The sequence below is a fragment of the Pygoscelis adeliae genome, unplaced genomic scaffold (assembly GCF_000699105.1).
Source record: "Pygoscelis adeliae isolate BGI_AS28 unplaced genomic scaffold, ASM69910v1 Scaffold222, whole genome shotgun sequence".
In the NCBI taxonomy this organism is placed as follows: domain Eukaryota; kingdom Metazoa; phylum Chordata; class Aves; order Sphenisciformes; family Spheniscidae; genus Pygoscelis; species Pygoscelis adeliae.
This window is the reverse complement of record NW_008824309.1, coordinates 711643-725298: the sequence shown is the minus strand read 5'-3', so window position 1 is coordinate 725298 and position 13656 is coordinate 711643. Positions and strand designations below refer to the sequence as shown.

Sequence of the window (13656 nt, the reverse complement as noted above, 5' to 3'; positions counted from 1 at the left end):
TATCTGTACTTACTAACATGGGGATTTTGAGTCTTGTCCGGAACATCAGGTTAGGTGGAGTCACATGAATGGTAACTTTATTTCTCTTTTAATACTTTTTCAACAGTTATCAGGTGAGCCACCCATGCCACAACATTAACAAGAAACAAGAATTCCTGATTTTGAGTAAATAAAATAGTAGCACATACAAATCACTGTCCTCACTGATTGTACTAGAAAACTAGAGTTTATCTAAGAACACAGCATGGAGGGTAACTGATCTCACATTTTAAAGAGTGATCAAGACTTCGCATTCAGATTCAGTACGAAACCCAAATCCATTTTTGGGGTTGCACCACTGCAAAGGAGATTTAAGTCTGGCCTGATCTTTACTGAAATACCAAACAAAACTAAGCCTTTAAAAATCTGCTTTGGGGTCTTCTTTAAAATAAATATTGCTAGCCCCAATTCTTTGTGAGACAATACCTACAATACCTCTCCTAATGGATTCAAACATATGCCGACACTCTGTCCCTCAAAGGACATCTCTGCCCAGCAATCATCCTCCCTATTTGCAAAAGCCTTTCAAGTATGCAAAGACTGAATAGCTGTTTCTTTCCCTGAAAATCCCTCCACCGCTCCTACTACAAAAGGCTAAAGAGATAACGTCGTTGACCTGCTTGACCTTGACCTTCTTGTTGAAGGTGAACAAGACATGGAGCTGGCAATTCCATCCTTCTGCTCGAGTAGATGTTTCTGAGGGAGAATCACATGCAACTGCCTAACAGCGAATTTACCTTGTACCTACTCACTCAGAGCCTCAAAGTCCAATTAATTGTGACACCAAGCAACACAAAGACAAATGTAAAAACATGCTTTTGCATGAAATTCAGACACAGTCTTTCATGTCGCAGATGTATTTAGGACAATCTAATACAGATAAAGCGCAGACGTGCGAGACACTCGCTGATCTGAGGTTGCAAACCAGACGTGTATTTGTGCTGCTGTGGCTGTATCTGAACCGGCAGGGAGAGGAAGGAGGTCTTGGGGACGGGAGATACTACGTAAGCCTTGTTTTTAAACAAACTTTCCACGTATTAATGTATCAGGTTAGATCTTCCTCTTGGGAGTCAATCTAGTAACCCTATAGTAGGGTACTTGTGTGATTGATGCTTTTGTCGATGTTACACACTTGGATTGATACTGTAAAACTACAGAAATTGTTTCACAACCTATGTTACGTTGCCTGCAATGTAAGATGGATCAGTTAGTTAGCAGACAGCAGCAGCACGAAGCCTAACTCACTCAAGTTGCAGAGAGCCCTCTTACTCTCTTGTGTACTGAAGGGGAATAAATCATATACAAAAAAAACCCCACTAAACCAAAGGAAAGCTACTCATGCCTCTGTTACACTCGCACAGTCCTGGGACTACAAGCAGAAAAGCAAGAAGAGGAGGAGGAAAAGCAGCCCCACGTACCACTCCTACTGTGCAGCTCCACGTCCCCTGTGACTGTGTAACTGCAGGCTGCTGCCAACGGAGCAGCGCTGCTCTTCTCCTCCATCTCCAGCCACGCTCTCCCCCACGAGATGCTGTAATTGTGCAGCCCCAAGCTGAACCACACCACCATTCTGTTCTGGACAAAAAGTAACTCACCAAAAAATAGTAAATTTTCCAACAGCTCAGTGCATCGGTGCTACATGCCTTACAGTCACACAGTCATCACATCCACCACAAGGAAATGATTGGAACCGCCTAACAGCAGGAAAAAGGAGCGAGACCAGCCAGGAGCAATGCATCATTAAATCAGGTTGGGCACAGCACAGAAATTATCCCTGGTTTCCCTTCCCAACCGTATCAATGCATTCAAAATGAAAGGTGAATGCATTTCCTCACATTAGAGGATGAGACAGGTGGTTATTGTTGAACTTTTTATACTGAAAGGATCATCTCCAAAATAATTTGATGCATTAAGAAGCTATCACCATGCCCATGCTGCTGGTACAGAAGGCAGCACCAGGAGGAGAGGATAGTGCTTCAGCAGCCAAGCTCTTCCCCGGCTGAGAAGTGTCAAGCCTGACCAGGGAACGTATGCTCAAATCCACGTGCTGCAGAGCAAGAAAATCCTGAAGTGAGCTAAGCTACACTGATAACAACACATTTTCATTTTTTCCCTTTTTCTAACGTCATCTCCCATTCTGTAATCAATGACCCAACCTTACAGGCTGCGGGAATAAACACTACCTGCTCTTTGCACTTGGCAAATAATATTAGGGTCTAATAATGGACACAGTCTTGCCATGTTTCTAACAGCATCCAAACACTGTTTTCCCTTAGGAAACTGGCAATCAGTGTTAACAGGCATACCTTCAAGGATTCCAAATGTATTTTAGGATCCCTGAGGGCTGCCGGGGCTATTTTGGATACTGGCGATACCATATATTCAATCTGTGCAGCGGAGGCTTCTTTGGCAGAAGAAACACCAGCCCCTTCTGCACCAGGGTGGTAAGGAAGATGGGGAATATTTGCCTGCCATACAACTGACAAAAGGGAAAGGGAGCTGGGAGACCTGTAATCCAAACAAACACAGGGCTTTGGTGTCTAAGATGTCTGAGTTTTGGTGTCTCCAAACCTTAATGCACCAGATCCTCTGTTTCAATTAAAAATAAATGCTGACTTACATTTGCGCTACCTAGGCAGACATTGAAATCTTAGGGCTATGGAAGCAGCTGGCTTTCAGCACAATTTAAAAACAGAAGAAAAAAGCCCAATTATTATTGGACACTATTTCTAAAATGTTATTGAAATTAAAAAAGCAGTCACTGTTCCTTTGGTTCATGTGCTTTTAATAAAAGCGAAGGAAATGAGAGACAAAACTTTCTAAAAGAACACTAGAAAATAAAATCTTTTTCTTACTCAATAGCTCAGGGATTTGTTTTCAAGCCCGAGCACCGGGGCTTGATTCCAACATCTGCTGGGAGGAATGTGAACACATATCTCCTCTCCCAGATCAAAATCATAACCATCAAATAGCATATCACAGCACAGCATTTCCACCTCCGGACTGCAAAATTTTGTATTCATCCAGAGAACAGAAGAATGTCAACACTAGAAACTGCAAATAATTTTTTCCTAAAAACGTACAACAGCACAGTGGTTAAGCACAATCCACTAGGAAATGGGTAATGGAAATTCAAATTACAGAGGCAAAGAAAAGAGCTGAATGCTGCTCTACCTCAGCCTTGACGGATGGGTTATCCCTTGACTGAGTTTGACCTGAATTTTCACTTACAAAGGTAAAGTAAACAGAAACCCAAATCCAACTCCATTATATATCATTGTTGTCATCTTACATGTAGAATGAAGAGTTTAAGAAATATGTAGCTAAAAGACTCCTAATCCAAATAATAATAATAAAAAAAACCCCTAAAACTGCTTACTCCTGACCTTAACTTCTCAATATGCTTAGTGAGCACACACATGAGGTTAGAAAATCAGGCTAAATTTATTTAGGATTTCAATGTCTAGCCATGCGCACTCATTTCACTAAATTACAATTTAGTGTCTAGTGTTTAGTGTCGGTCTCTTCTCCCAAGTAACTAGCGATAGGACAAGAGGAAATAGTCTCAAGTTGTGCCAGGGGAGGTTTAGATTGGATATTAGGAAAAATTTCTTCCCTGAAAGGGTTGTCAAGCATTGGAACAGGCTGCCCAGGGAAGCAGTTGAGTCACCACCCCTGGAGGTATTGAAAAGCTGTGTAGATGTGGTGCTTAGGGACATGGTTTAGTGGTGGACTTGGCAGTGCTGGGTTAACAGTTGGACTCGAAGATCTTAAAGATCTTTTCCAACCCAAATGATTCTATGAACTTTAAAAAAAAAAAAAAAAAAAAGGAATACAAGTGCCTTTGTCTCACTATTCAGTAGATTTTTACAACTATGACAAGACAGAAAACCAAAAAGAACAGAAGTTCTAGCACGTATGTTTCCTGCAACTTTTTCAGAGCGGTTTTGGTTTTTTTTAATATGCATGGAAGTGCTTATATTTGAATTTGTTACTGGGCATGAGATTTAACGCAAAACAAACTTTTTCTGAAATAGAATGAAATCTGAATTCTATCTGAAATAGAACGAAAAAAAAAATTCCAGCTTTTTAAAATAAAGAGAGCCTTTAAAAGCTTCAAAGCAGATCCATAAAATCATTCTATTTTGGTGTTATTCCTTTTATTTTCACGAATATAAAGTTTCTACACCAAAATTGTTTCTCACCAGAAATTAACCTGCCTCAAGGTTTATTAATGTTCTGCTGCTCAATTGTCTTCAAGTGTTTTCAAAAAGGTCTGTCCCTCCCTTTCCCCTTCCTTTCTCCCTTTTCCTTCCATTTTGACAAATGTAGAACCTCCAAACTGAAAAAATACTTTGTCAAAAACAGTCCCTGGCTCTGTTTCCCTAACACAGCGCCTCCAATCTTCCACGCGCTTGTGCCCCTCTCCAAGTAATTCCTGCTTATGGTTTTTACCTTTAAAATCGCTAGGATTTTTGCTTGCACCTTCAAGACTGGTACGGACACCCAGGTCTTCATAGGACCAATTGTTTAAATGAAAGAAAAAATTTTCCTTATAATGCAAAGGATTCTTCAGCTCCTACCTGAGGGTTCACTGTAAAAACAAAGGATCCTTTTTGCAGGGTTCAACGGCATAACTTAAGCATCAGTGAAAAACTGAAAATAAATATTAGGCACATTTCCCGTACTGCTACCTATTTCACAAGAGAAAGGACACCCTGTCTGCCATTCCCATCAATTGCAAACTTGTTAGCAAAGAGACCAAAATGAATGTCCTGCCAGCAATCTGGCATCTGTAAGAAGTGAGTGCATTCAATCTTTTAGTCTTTAAAAACCAGCTTGCACCCAAGCCCACCAAAATCCAGTTTTTGGGAAAAGACTGTTCTTTCACGCCAAGGAGTGTACCCAATACCCGTTCTTATCAGTGAGCACTGCGGCTGCTGCTGCTCGCCGGCCTCGCAGGCTGCTCCACAGCCCTGAGATTAGACACCAGTAAATTAAACAACCTTGATAATAAATTAGGCATCTTTGCCACTGCGTTATAAATTAGAAGGCGAGACGAGCATATGGTTCCTCTCCTCACGTGGCCTTCAACCAGTCAGGGGTGGTTAGCTGACCGCTCCCGTTATCTGCTGCTTTCCTGCAAGAATCAGGCAGCGGCGGGAGGCAGGGTGGTGGAAAAGCCCTGGCAGACCAGCAGCTCAGAGCCCGCCGTTAAAGCACGTCTTGGGATACTCCTCTCTCTTGCCTCAGTTTTCCAGAAATTTAATTTGTATCTCTCATCTGTACTTACTCGACGGTGTTAGTCAAAATAGGAAACCTCGGCCAGGAAAATGAAAAAGCACAAATAAGGCGCTTCTTTCCAGTTTTACAGCAGATGCTTGGCTGCCTGCCAAACCCCACTACCGGGTTACGCAAATGCGTTTACTCTTTCTTTATCAGTAGCCAAAATATCATCGCTCTTGTAAAGCAACATCTGCAAGATCGGGTCCATTCTTCAGAAGAATGGCAGCAAATATGCTGCGCAACGTAACGAGGAGGACATTACCGGGGGATGCTTAGAGGGAGTCGTTGTCAGGGGTATTTGATATCAGGGACGCTCCAGCCCTGGAATTAAACACAGATTGGATTTTAGGCTGGATTTTTAGGTTTGGAGTTTAGGTCCAAAAGGAGAAAGGTAAAGTGTGTGACTACCTGGACACTGTAACGTGACATGACCTTTTGTCCTCTATTCAATCAATGGGCTTTCCTCTTGCATTTGGAGTAAGAGTAAGGGATGGGTCAGGCTCAGCTCTCTGCAGTAAACCTGAGACACGGCCTCAGCAGAAACAGTCTGCCAGGAGGCGGCTAATGGAGCTGTATGCTCCCAAAAAGGGGGCTAGATCAGCAAAAAAACCCAGAAAGGAGCAAGGAAGACGACAGCTGGATCAGGGGCAGAGTCACTAAAACTAAAGCTCCCAGGACCCTCTGCACTGTCATCCAGAAATTCAATGTACAACTCAACAGTAGCACAACAAAGAGAAAACGTTTATAGAAACAGTGTCTTCCATTCCCCATTCTTACAGTGAATATAGCAGCGAACATGTGAGGGCAGAGCAAGTGAAATTTTAACGAAGTCAGGATCCCCTTCCCAGAGCCTCTGATAAGGAATGAGATACAAGAGGCATAAGAAGAGCTAACAAGTGTTAGCAGACATAAACCTGCTGCTGGTCGCACAGTGGCATAAATCACAAGTGACTCCATTAAAGTCAAGCAGCTACATGAGCATAAAATCTGTATATTTAGAATCAGCATATATTTAGAGTCAAGTAATAAGGTCAAGATGTTAGAAACTGCTGGAACAGTTAACAAAGCTTGGCTTTTTTTCCAACCAATTAAAAAAATCCGTACTTTGCTACAGGTGTAATAGGAGGGGGTAAGAAAAAGGCTAGAATGTATATTTTCACCTCAGTATGTGTGCAAAACCACTGCAGACATTAACAGGGGTAGAGAATTGGACGTAAAATAACCTCTCCTCTCTGCCATCCGAGTTTGTGTAGGTGCCAGGAGCTATAGATTACTGAGAAACAGATTGATTTCTGCAAAATTCAGGAGCCGGATTTTTCAAGAACTTCTAATATCCTTGAAAAACAGAACATGAAAAGTTCTCCAGAAATCTTGACTTTCTCAGAACTTAATCAATTTCTCAGTCACCTATAGCTCCTGGCACCTGCCCATATCTAACCTTAAGTCAAATGGCAGAGCTTAGATAGCTTAAATTTAAATGCAAGAAATGGAGAGAATAAATCCTTCCATTATTTGCTGCACATTACTGTAACCTTCACATTTGAATTACAACACAGCAACCTACATAGACTAAGAGAAATTGATAGATAAAACACATGAGGACAAGAAAGAAAAGCGAGTCACGTATCTAGTATCAGCATCCGACAGCTACACCCAGGCAGGAAGACTCCTCAGTGAGCAGGAGGACAATCACAGGTTTGCTCACTGATCCACCCTTCCAAGAAATACCTTCTAGTAAATTCTCAAGGCCAAACTTTTCAGACTTATTTTATCCAGTGTCGATTTGTAAGAATGAAGGTGTTTAAGTTGGTGCAATTCTAGCCTCTTCTGCCAAACATACACAGTACATGACTGAGAATGAAACCTCCCTCTCCCACAGCCAGGGCCCAGCAACAGTGCAAAGTTATATATAATTCCATTTCCTCAATGTTTCCTCAAAACAACAACAACAAAAGAATTATTAAAAACATAAAATGAATTAAACAGTCACAAATTGTAGAAGTATGCAAAATATTCAGCATGTTAGCTTTACAAGAGGGGAATTAAATAAATAAATAAATAAAGACCATAAAGAAAACACATAAAAATTCGCATTTAAAACTCAAGAACATGAGCATGATTGCTGTGGTGCTGCCACACAGAGCAAGCACTCCGTCAAACAAATCCACTGGGGATGAAATAAAAGATGAAGCACCCTTACCTCAGCACTGCGTTTTTTCCATCGCTCCTTACACACCTGACCTGCCTGGTTTGGTAACCTATCTCCACCTCCCGAGGACGGTGGTGGGGTTTATAGCCTTGAAATCCAGACGTGCTTCGCTCTCCAGAGTCCGAACCGAAATCCGGCATAGTCCTCCCTGCCAGGTCAACGTCTTTAGGATGGGGCAACCGGCATTCACCCCAAGACCCCACTCGGAGGCTGTAGGTGTGCTCCTCCTCCCCTAGAGGACATGGGGGAGCACCGCAGGCTCTGGATTCAGTCAGATTCGGGCACGGGGCACCCCCGTAGAGAGGAGGAGCGATGACCGCCCGTGTCCGGTGCTGCAAGCTCTTGGTGCAGCCCGTGCCACACTCAGACCAGCCGGAGAACTCGGACACAACGCAGTCCCGCGGGCAGGGCACCAGGCAGGCTTGCTCAGCGGGCGGCTGCGGCGTGAAATACTCACATATTTCATTAGCGACAACGGTTCTGTTCAGCTTCTGGAGGCAGCGGATGCTCCGGCGCTGCAGCCCGTGCTGTGCGGTGACGCAAGCCCTGGCTCCCACCTCACCGCCAGCAAAGGGGACGAGCCCACACCTGTCCCATCCCGAAACCTCCCACTCGAACAGCTCCAGGTGCCAGTCGCAGACTTTAAAGCACCTCCTCTGGCTTTCGGGCTTGTCCTTCTGGTCGCAGTTCGCGTGGTACGTTGTCCAACCCTCCACGTGGGTGCACCAGACAGCCCGACTCCGAATGCCCCCTGAGCCGCAGTCACCTACGCACCGGCCCCAGTGACCTGCAAAAGAGAAATGCCATGGATCTGTCCTGACACCTAGTAGCATCCAAACCATACCCTGCCAGGTATTAAAAAGTAAATAACTACCAGCTGGTCCCTAAAATCGTTTAAAAGCTTCCTAAAGGCTGCAAGTCATTTCTCATCCTCGTGTACTCCCATCACTAGACCACTCAGAGAAACTTGCGGGAAAAAAAATGCCCCACAACATCTCAAATTAAAGGCAGGCCAGGCACATTTCTGTAGCAGTAAAATGCATCCCAAAGCCTGAGGAAATATGAATATTTAATTTCACTTGTACAAATGAATATAAAAATGATCATAAAGGAACAATAATCTAATAGGAAAAGAAAGTCAAGTTAGATAAGAGGAAAACAGTCTTAATAGTCAATGGAATAAACTGCACTGGGAAGCAGCTGAATCATCATCCATGGTGATAAATACTATGAAAATAAGAACATACTCTTAACAGGAGTTCAAAATGGAGGAACTGACTTGATATGATAGTGTATGTACTGCAGGATAGGTCCCACAGGGTGCTGCTCTGAGAGCAGAGCCCTGGTAGCAGAGAAGGCACCTCATGTGCATCAACTTCTGAATTACCCTGGGACGTACATCGAGCAAGTCATTTCCATTTGCAGCATGTGGCACTGTAAGAGGTGGTAAAGCTAGTTATTCGGGAGGAGAAATGAAACCAAAATTAAACCCAGCAATGTCAGTTTTAGTTCTGGAGCACATGAACATATATATGTAATTGTACGAATCTTATTTGAGGATTTCCAAGTGAACTTAATCAGACAAGGATAAACAGAAAGATTTTTCTGTGACAATATTATTTGACAAAAACCCACCAAGCCAAAAAAATAATCTGAGGGCTACAAAGTACAAAATTGCTTGCAAACTGAAGAGAAAAGGTAGAGAAAAAGCACTCAGGCCAAATCTTAACGTATTAAAGGGATTTTGATGATCATGTATCAAGAGGGGCTCATCTCGTTTCTAAGTTCAAAAACTTTCCAATCATAGAATCATAGAATAGTTTGGGTTGGAAGGGACCTCTAAAGGTCATCTAGTCCACCCCCCCTGCCGTGGGCAGGGACATCTTCAACTACATCAGGTTGCTCAGAGCCACCTCCAACCTGTCCTTGAACGTTTCCAGGGATGGGGCATCCACCACCTCTCTGGGCAACCTGGGCCAGTGCTTCACCACCCTCGGCGTAAAAAAGTTCTTCCTTCTATCTAGTCTAAATCTACCCCCCTTTAGTTTCAAGCCATTCCCCCTTGTGCTGTCGCAACAGGCCCTGCTAAAAAGTGTGTCCCCATCTTTTTTATAGGCCCCCTTTAAGTACTGACAGGCTGCAAGAAGGTCTCCCCAAAGCCTTCTCTTCTCCAGGCGGAACAACCCCAACTCTCTCAGCCTTTCTTCATAGCAGGGGTGTTCCATCCCCCTCATCATTTTTGTGGCCCTCCTCTGGACCCGCTGCAACAGGTCCGTGTCTTTCTTATGCTGAGGGCTCCAGAGCTGGACGCAGTGCTCCAGGTGGGGTCTCCCCAGAGCAGACTAGAGGGGCAGAATCCCCTCCCTCGACCTGCTGGCCACGCGGCTTTTGGTGCAGCCCAGGATACGAGTGGCCTTCTGGGCTGTGAGTGCACAGTGCCGGCTCCTGTCCAGCTTTTCCTCCACCAGTCCCCCCAAGTCCTTCTCGGCAGGGCTGCTCTCCATCCCTTCATCCCCCAGCCTGTATTGATAGCAGGGGTTGCCCCGACCCAGGTGCAGGACCTTGCACTTGGCCTTGTTAAAACTCATGAGGTTCACACGGGCCCACTTCTCCAGCTTGTCCAGGTCCCTCTGGATGGCATCCCGTCCCTCTGGCATGTCAACCGCACCACTCAGCTTGGTGTCACCTGCAGACTTGCTGAGGGTGCACTCGATCCCACTGTCTATGTCATTGATGAAGATATTAAACAGTACCGGTCCCAATACGGACCCAATGCCTCGTAACAGAGCCATTTCACTTGGTAAGAACATCGCATATGTAATTCTCGCTTGAAAATACCCTGCAACTACCCTATCTTTTGTATTTTTTCAAGGCAGAAAATGAACTTACAATAAATAGGTTGATTTATAATAAGAAATGCTACTCAAGTTTTTTAAAATTGATTTTAAAACTACCGGAATCAGTTACATGCTTACACTACAAAACCAAACACACACATAAAAACCAAAAACAGCCCCATAATGGCTGCAATTATAATACCAGGTATTTCATTCAGCTGATGGTGGGTTTGTTGGTAATCCCGTTGTTCTTTCTTCATGAATAGAGGAATTAATCCTCCAGAGGCAGGGGTCTGACATTGTGTAATAAAAAAAAAAAAAAAGTAAATAAAAAATCCTGTTCTTTTTTCATTGTTAATAAAGGAGGAAAAGTAAATACGAGTTGGATAGAGCCGAGCTTCTCCTCCAACACATCCCACGCTCTTGCCGTGTGCCTTCTGTGGGCGCTCCTCCTCCCTCACCCTCCAGGCCAGGACCGCAACTCTGCCCTCGGTCTGGCACCTTCTCCCGTGGTGGACAGGCAGGGGGCAAGAGGGGTTTTCAGAGCCGTCAGGGTTTAGACAGCTCCAGCTTTTGTTGAATCCTGCAGGCTATGTGACAAACCTTTGTCCCTTTTATGCCTCTATTTCACACCAAAAGATATCAGTCCAAGGTAAGGGCTCAGCCATGACACGTATGTTGAATGGGAAAAGGCAGCATCAGACTATACGGTGCTGTACAAGCTATACTACACTGACGACAGGCTTTCAACAGAATTCCATGTGCTTAAAAACTGAATATTCAAAAAAATGAATCTTTAAATATGCTTTTGAAGTTCAGGTACATGAAGAGGTCCATTGACAATTTAAATGTTCACCCTTGATACTTCACCTTGATTTAAAAGAATAGTCTTACACAAATGCCGACATGATTCAAAACCAGACATCGGATTATTTATATACTGTCATCTCACTAAAAATAATAGTCAAAATTCAAACCTCAAGTACTAGGTGGCTTTTTATTAACAGAGGAAAGTAACTAGCACAAAGACTGAGCATCACAATGCAATTGTATCATGAGCTTATTTCAACATTTGTGTCCCTGAAGCAGTTCAGCAAAGGCAGTTTAATTTTTTGAGACGTGGAACTTTGAGTACAAGAAAACTTCGGGTTTCACCACTCTGTTTTTAAAGCAAAAATTCAAGAGTAATATTGTTTCACTTCAGCATAGTGCATAACTGTATTTTACTCATCAACGGGAGCTTGAAACATATTACACCAATTAAGGATTTACTAATTTCTTAGGATAGCAAACAGCATTAAAAATAGCATTAAAACACCACATGGAGTAATACAAAGCAGTTGTAGCAGAGGAACGGCCAAATTACACTCACCAAACCTGCGACCGTTCTTTCACTACTGTACAGAACTCGTCTCATTAGTACATTTTATACATTCCTGGATGTTGCTCATGAACTACTCTGCAATAGCTGCAGATTTACCAATCCCTACATTAACAGGATAGAGAGAGATGCAGCAGAAGCCTTAGCAAGAAGTGGCCATTATTTAATGTCAGATGTGAATTTAGAATGAAAAATTACCAAAAAAAATAAAAGTAAGCAAGGACTCATAAGTAATTACACTATCGTTAGACACATCACAATTTGCAATTATTCTCTGGCAAACATGCGAAAAACATAGCCTGCTCTTGGCATACCAAAAAAAGAAGCATGAAAAATAATGTTAAAAATTAGATGCAAATCCCATTACTATAGGTTTTTTTCACTTCCTGATGATCTCTTCAGGATGCAGCAGTAAACTTCTCCACAATGTTTCATTGCTTAGTTAAATATCCTGTTCACTAGCTTAAATGAGGAGAAGGAGGTAAATACTTCCTAGTCGATAGTCTGCCTTGTAATTAGAATTTAATTATTTTTAGAAGTCATGTTAAATTTACACTTTCCTTGAAATAAATCTGAGTCAATTAAAAGAAACAGCTCAGCACAGTGTGAATAATAATATTAACTACATTTTATTAAAAACCCACTGCAATTTAGGCATCAAAAGCCAGAACTTCAGAAAGATGCTTTACAACTCCTGATCTGGAATGGGAGGCCACTAGTAATTAAAGCAGAAGGCTAAACAAAATGAAATGTATTTCACAGTGATCTGTCTACAGAAAGTACAAAAAGATGAAGATAAAGGATAGATATTGTCTGTCTCCTAACCATTGTAACCTGATCAGATACTGGATGGATGTTTGGTCTCATCACAGCAGGACACAGGTGGGAGAATGAGAGACTGTGGACGTACACTGAAACGCGGGAGCTCCCAGCTGGATATAAGGAAAAAACTCGTCACTATGAGGATAACCCTTGGAACAGGCTGCCCTGCGGGACAGCAGAAGCTCATCCTTGGAGGTTTTCAAGATCTGACTGAACAAAGGCCTGAGCCACCTGGTGTGAATGCAGTGTTGACTCTGCTCTGAGCAGGAGGTTCCACCAGATGACTTCCCATGGTGCTTTCCGACCTGGATTGCTCTATGAAGGAGCATCTAACTGCAAGTAAGGCTTTGTCCACTAGGATTTACTACCATGCCAAAAAAAGGTTTTCCCCAAAAACATATCACTGAGATCTAGAAAGTACCAAGGAACCCGCAATAGCACAAATAAATTTATTAGTCAACAAAACCAAAGAGAAATTCAATCAAATCACTATTTCCAAAAATAAGAATCTAAGCAAAACTTGCTTGACTTGTACAAAAATTGTAAGAGACAGTGGGATGTCTCTGTTTATAGAAAACTGTAAACAAAGACATCCTACTGTCTCTTACAAGACATCTATAACACTACAAGTAATACTGACTTGAAAGGGATTAATAAATCAAGTCAATCTAATAACAAAAACTCCACGTTGTTCTGTTTACCATCTTCTATTGGACAGAAAGCGTACCATACTATCATCCCATACAGCTCCTCTAATCCCATTAAAAGCATGCAATAACACTGCAGTATAGTTTATTTGATGTAGTGTGCACTGATTTGCTTTTCATGCCTGCAGGACCTACCTACACTTATACAATAATTATAGAATCACAGAATCATTTAGGATGGAAAAGACCTTTAAGATCATTGAGTCCAACCGTTAACCTAGCACTGCCAAGCCCACCACTAATCCATGTCCCTCAGCGCCTCATCTACACGTCTTTTCAATACCTTCAGGGGTGGTGACTCAACCACTTCCCTGGGCAGCCTGTTCCAATGCTTGACAACCCTTTTGGTGCAGAAATGTTTCCTAATATCCAATC

The 13656-nt window shown here is 42.7% G+C and overlaps 1 protein-coding gene across 1 annotated transcript in view; it reads right to left on the bottom strand.

The window, feature by feature from the left end:
• Nucleotides 1–13656, bottom strand: part of THSD7B (thrombospondin, type I, domain containing 7B) — a 282324-nt gene that overhangs the window by 212856 nt on the left and 55812 nt on the right. The window contains exon 2 of the mRNA XM_009318936.1: nucleotides 7526–8321. Coding sequence (XP_009317211.1) covers nucleotides 7526–8321 — 796 coding nt within the window. The remainder of the gene's footprint in view (nucleotides 1–7525; nucleotides 8322–13656) is intronic.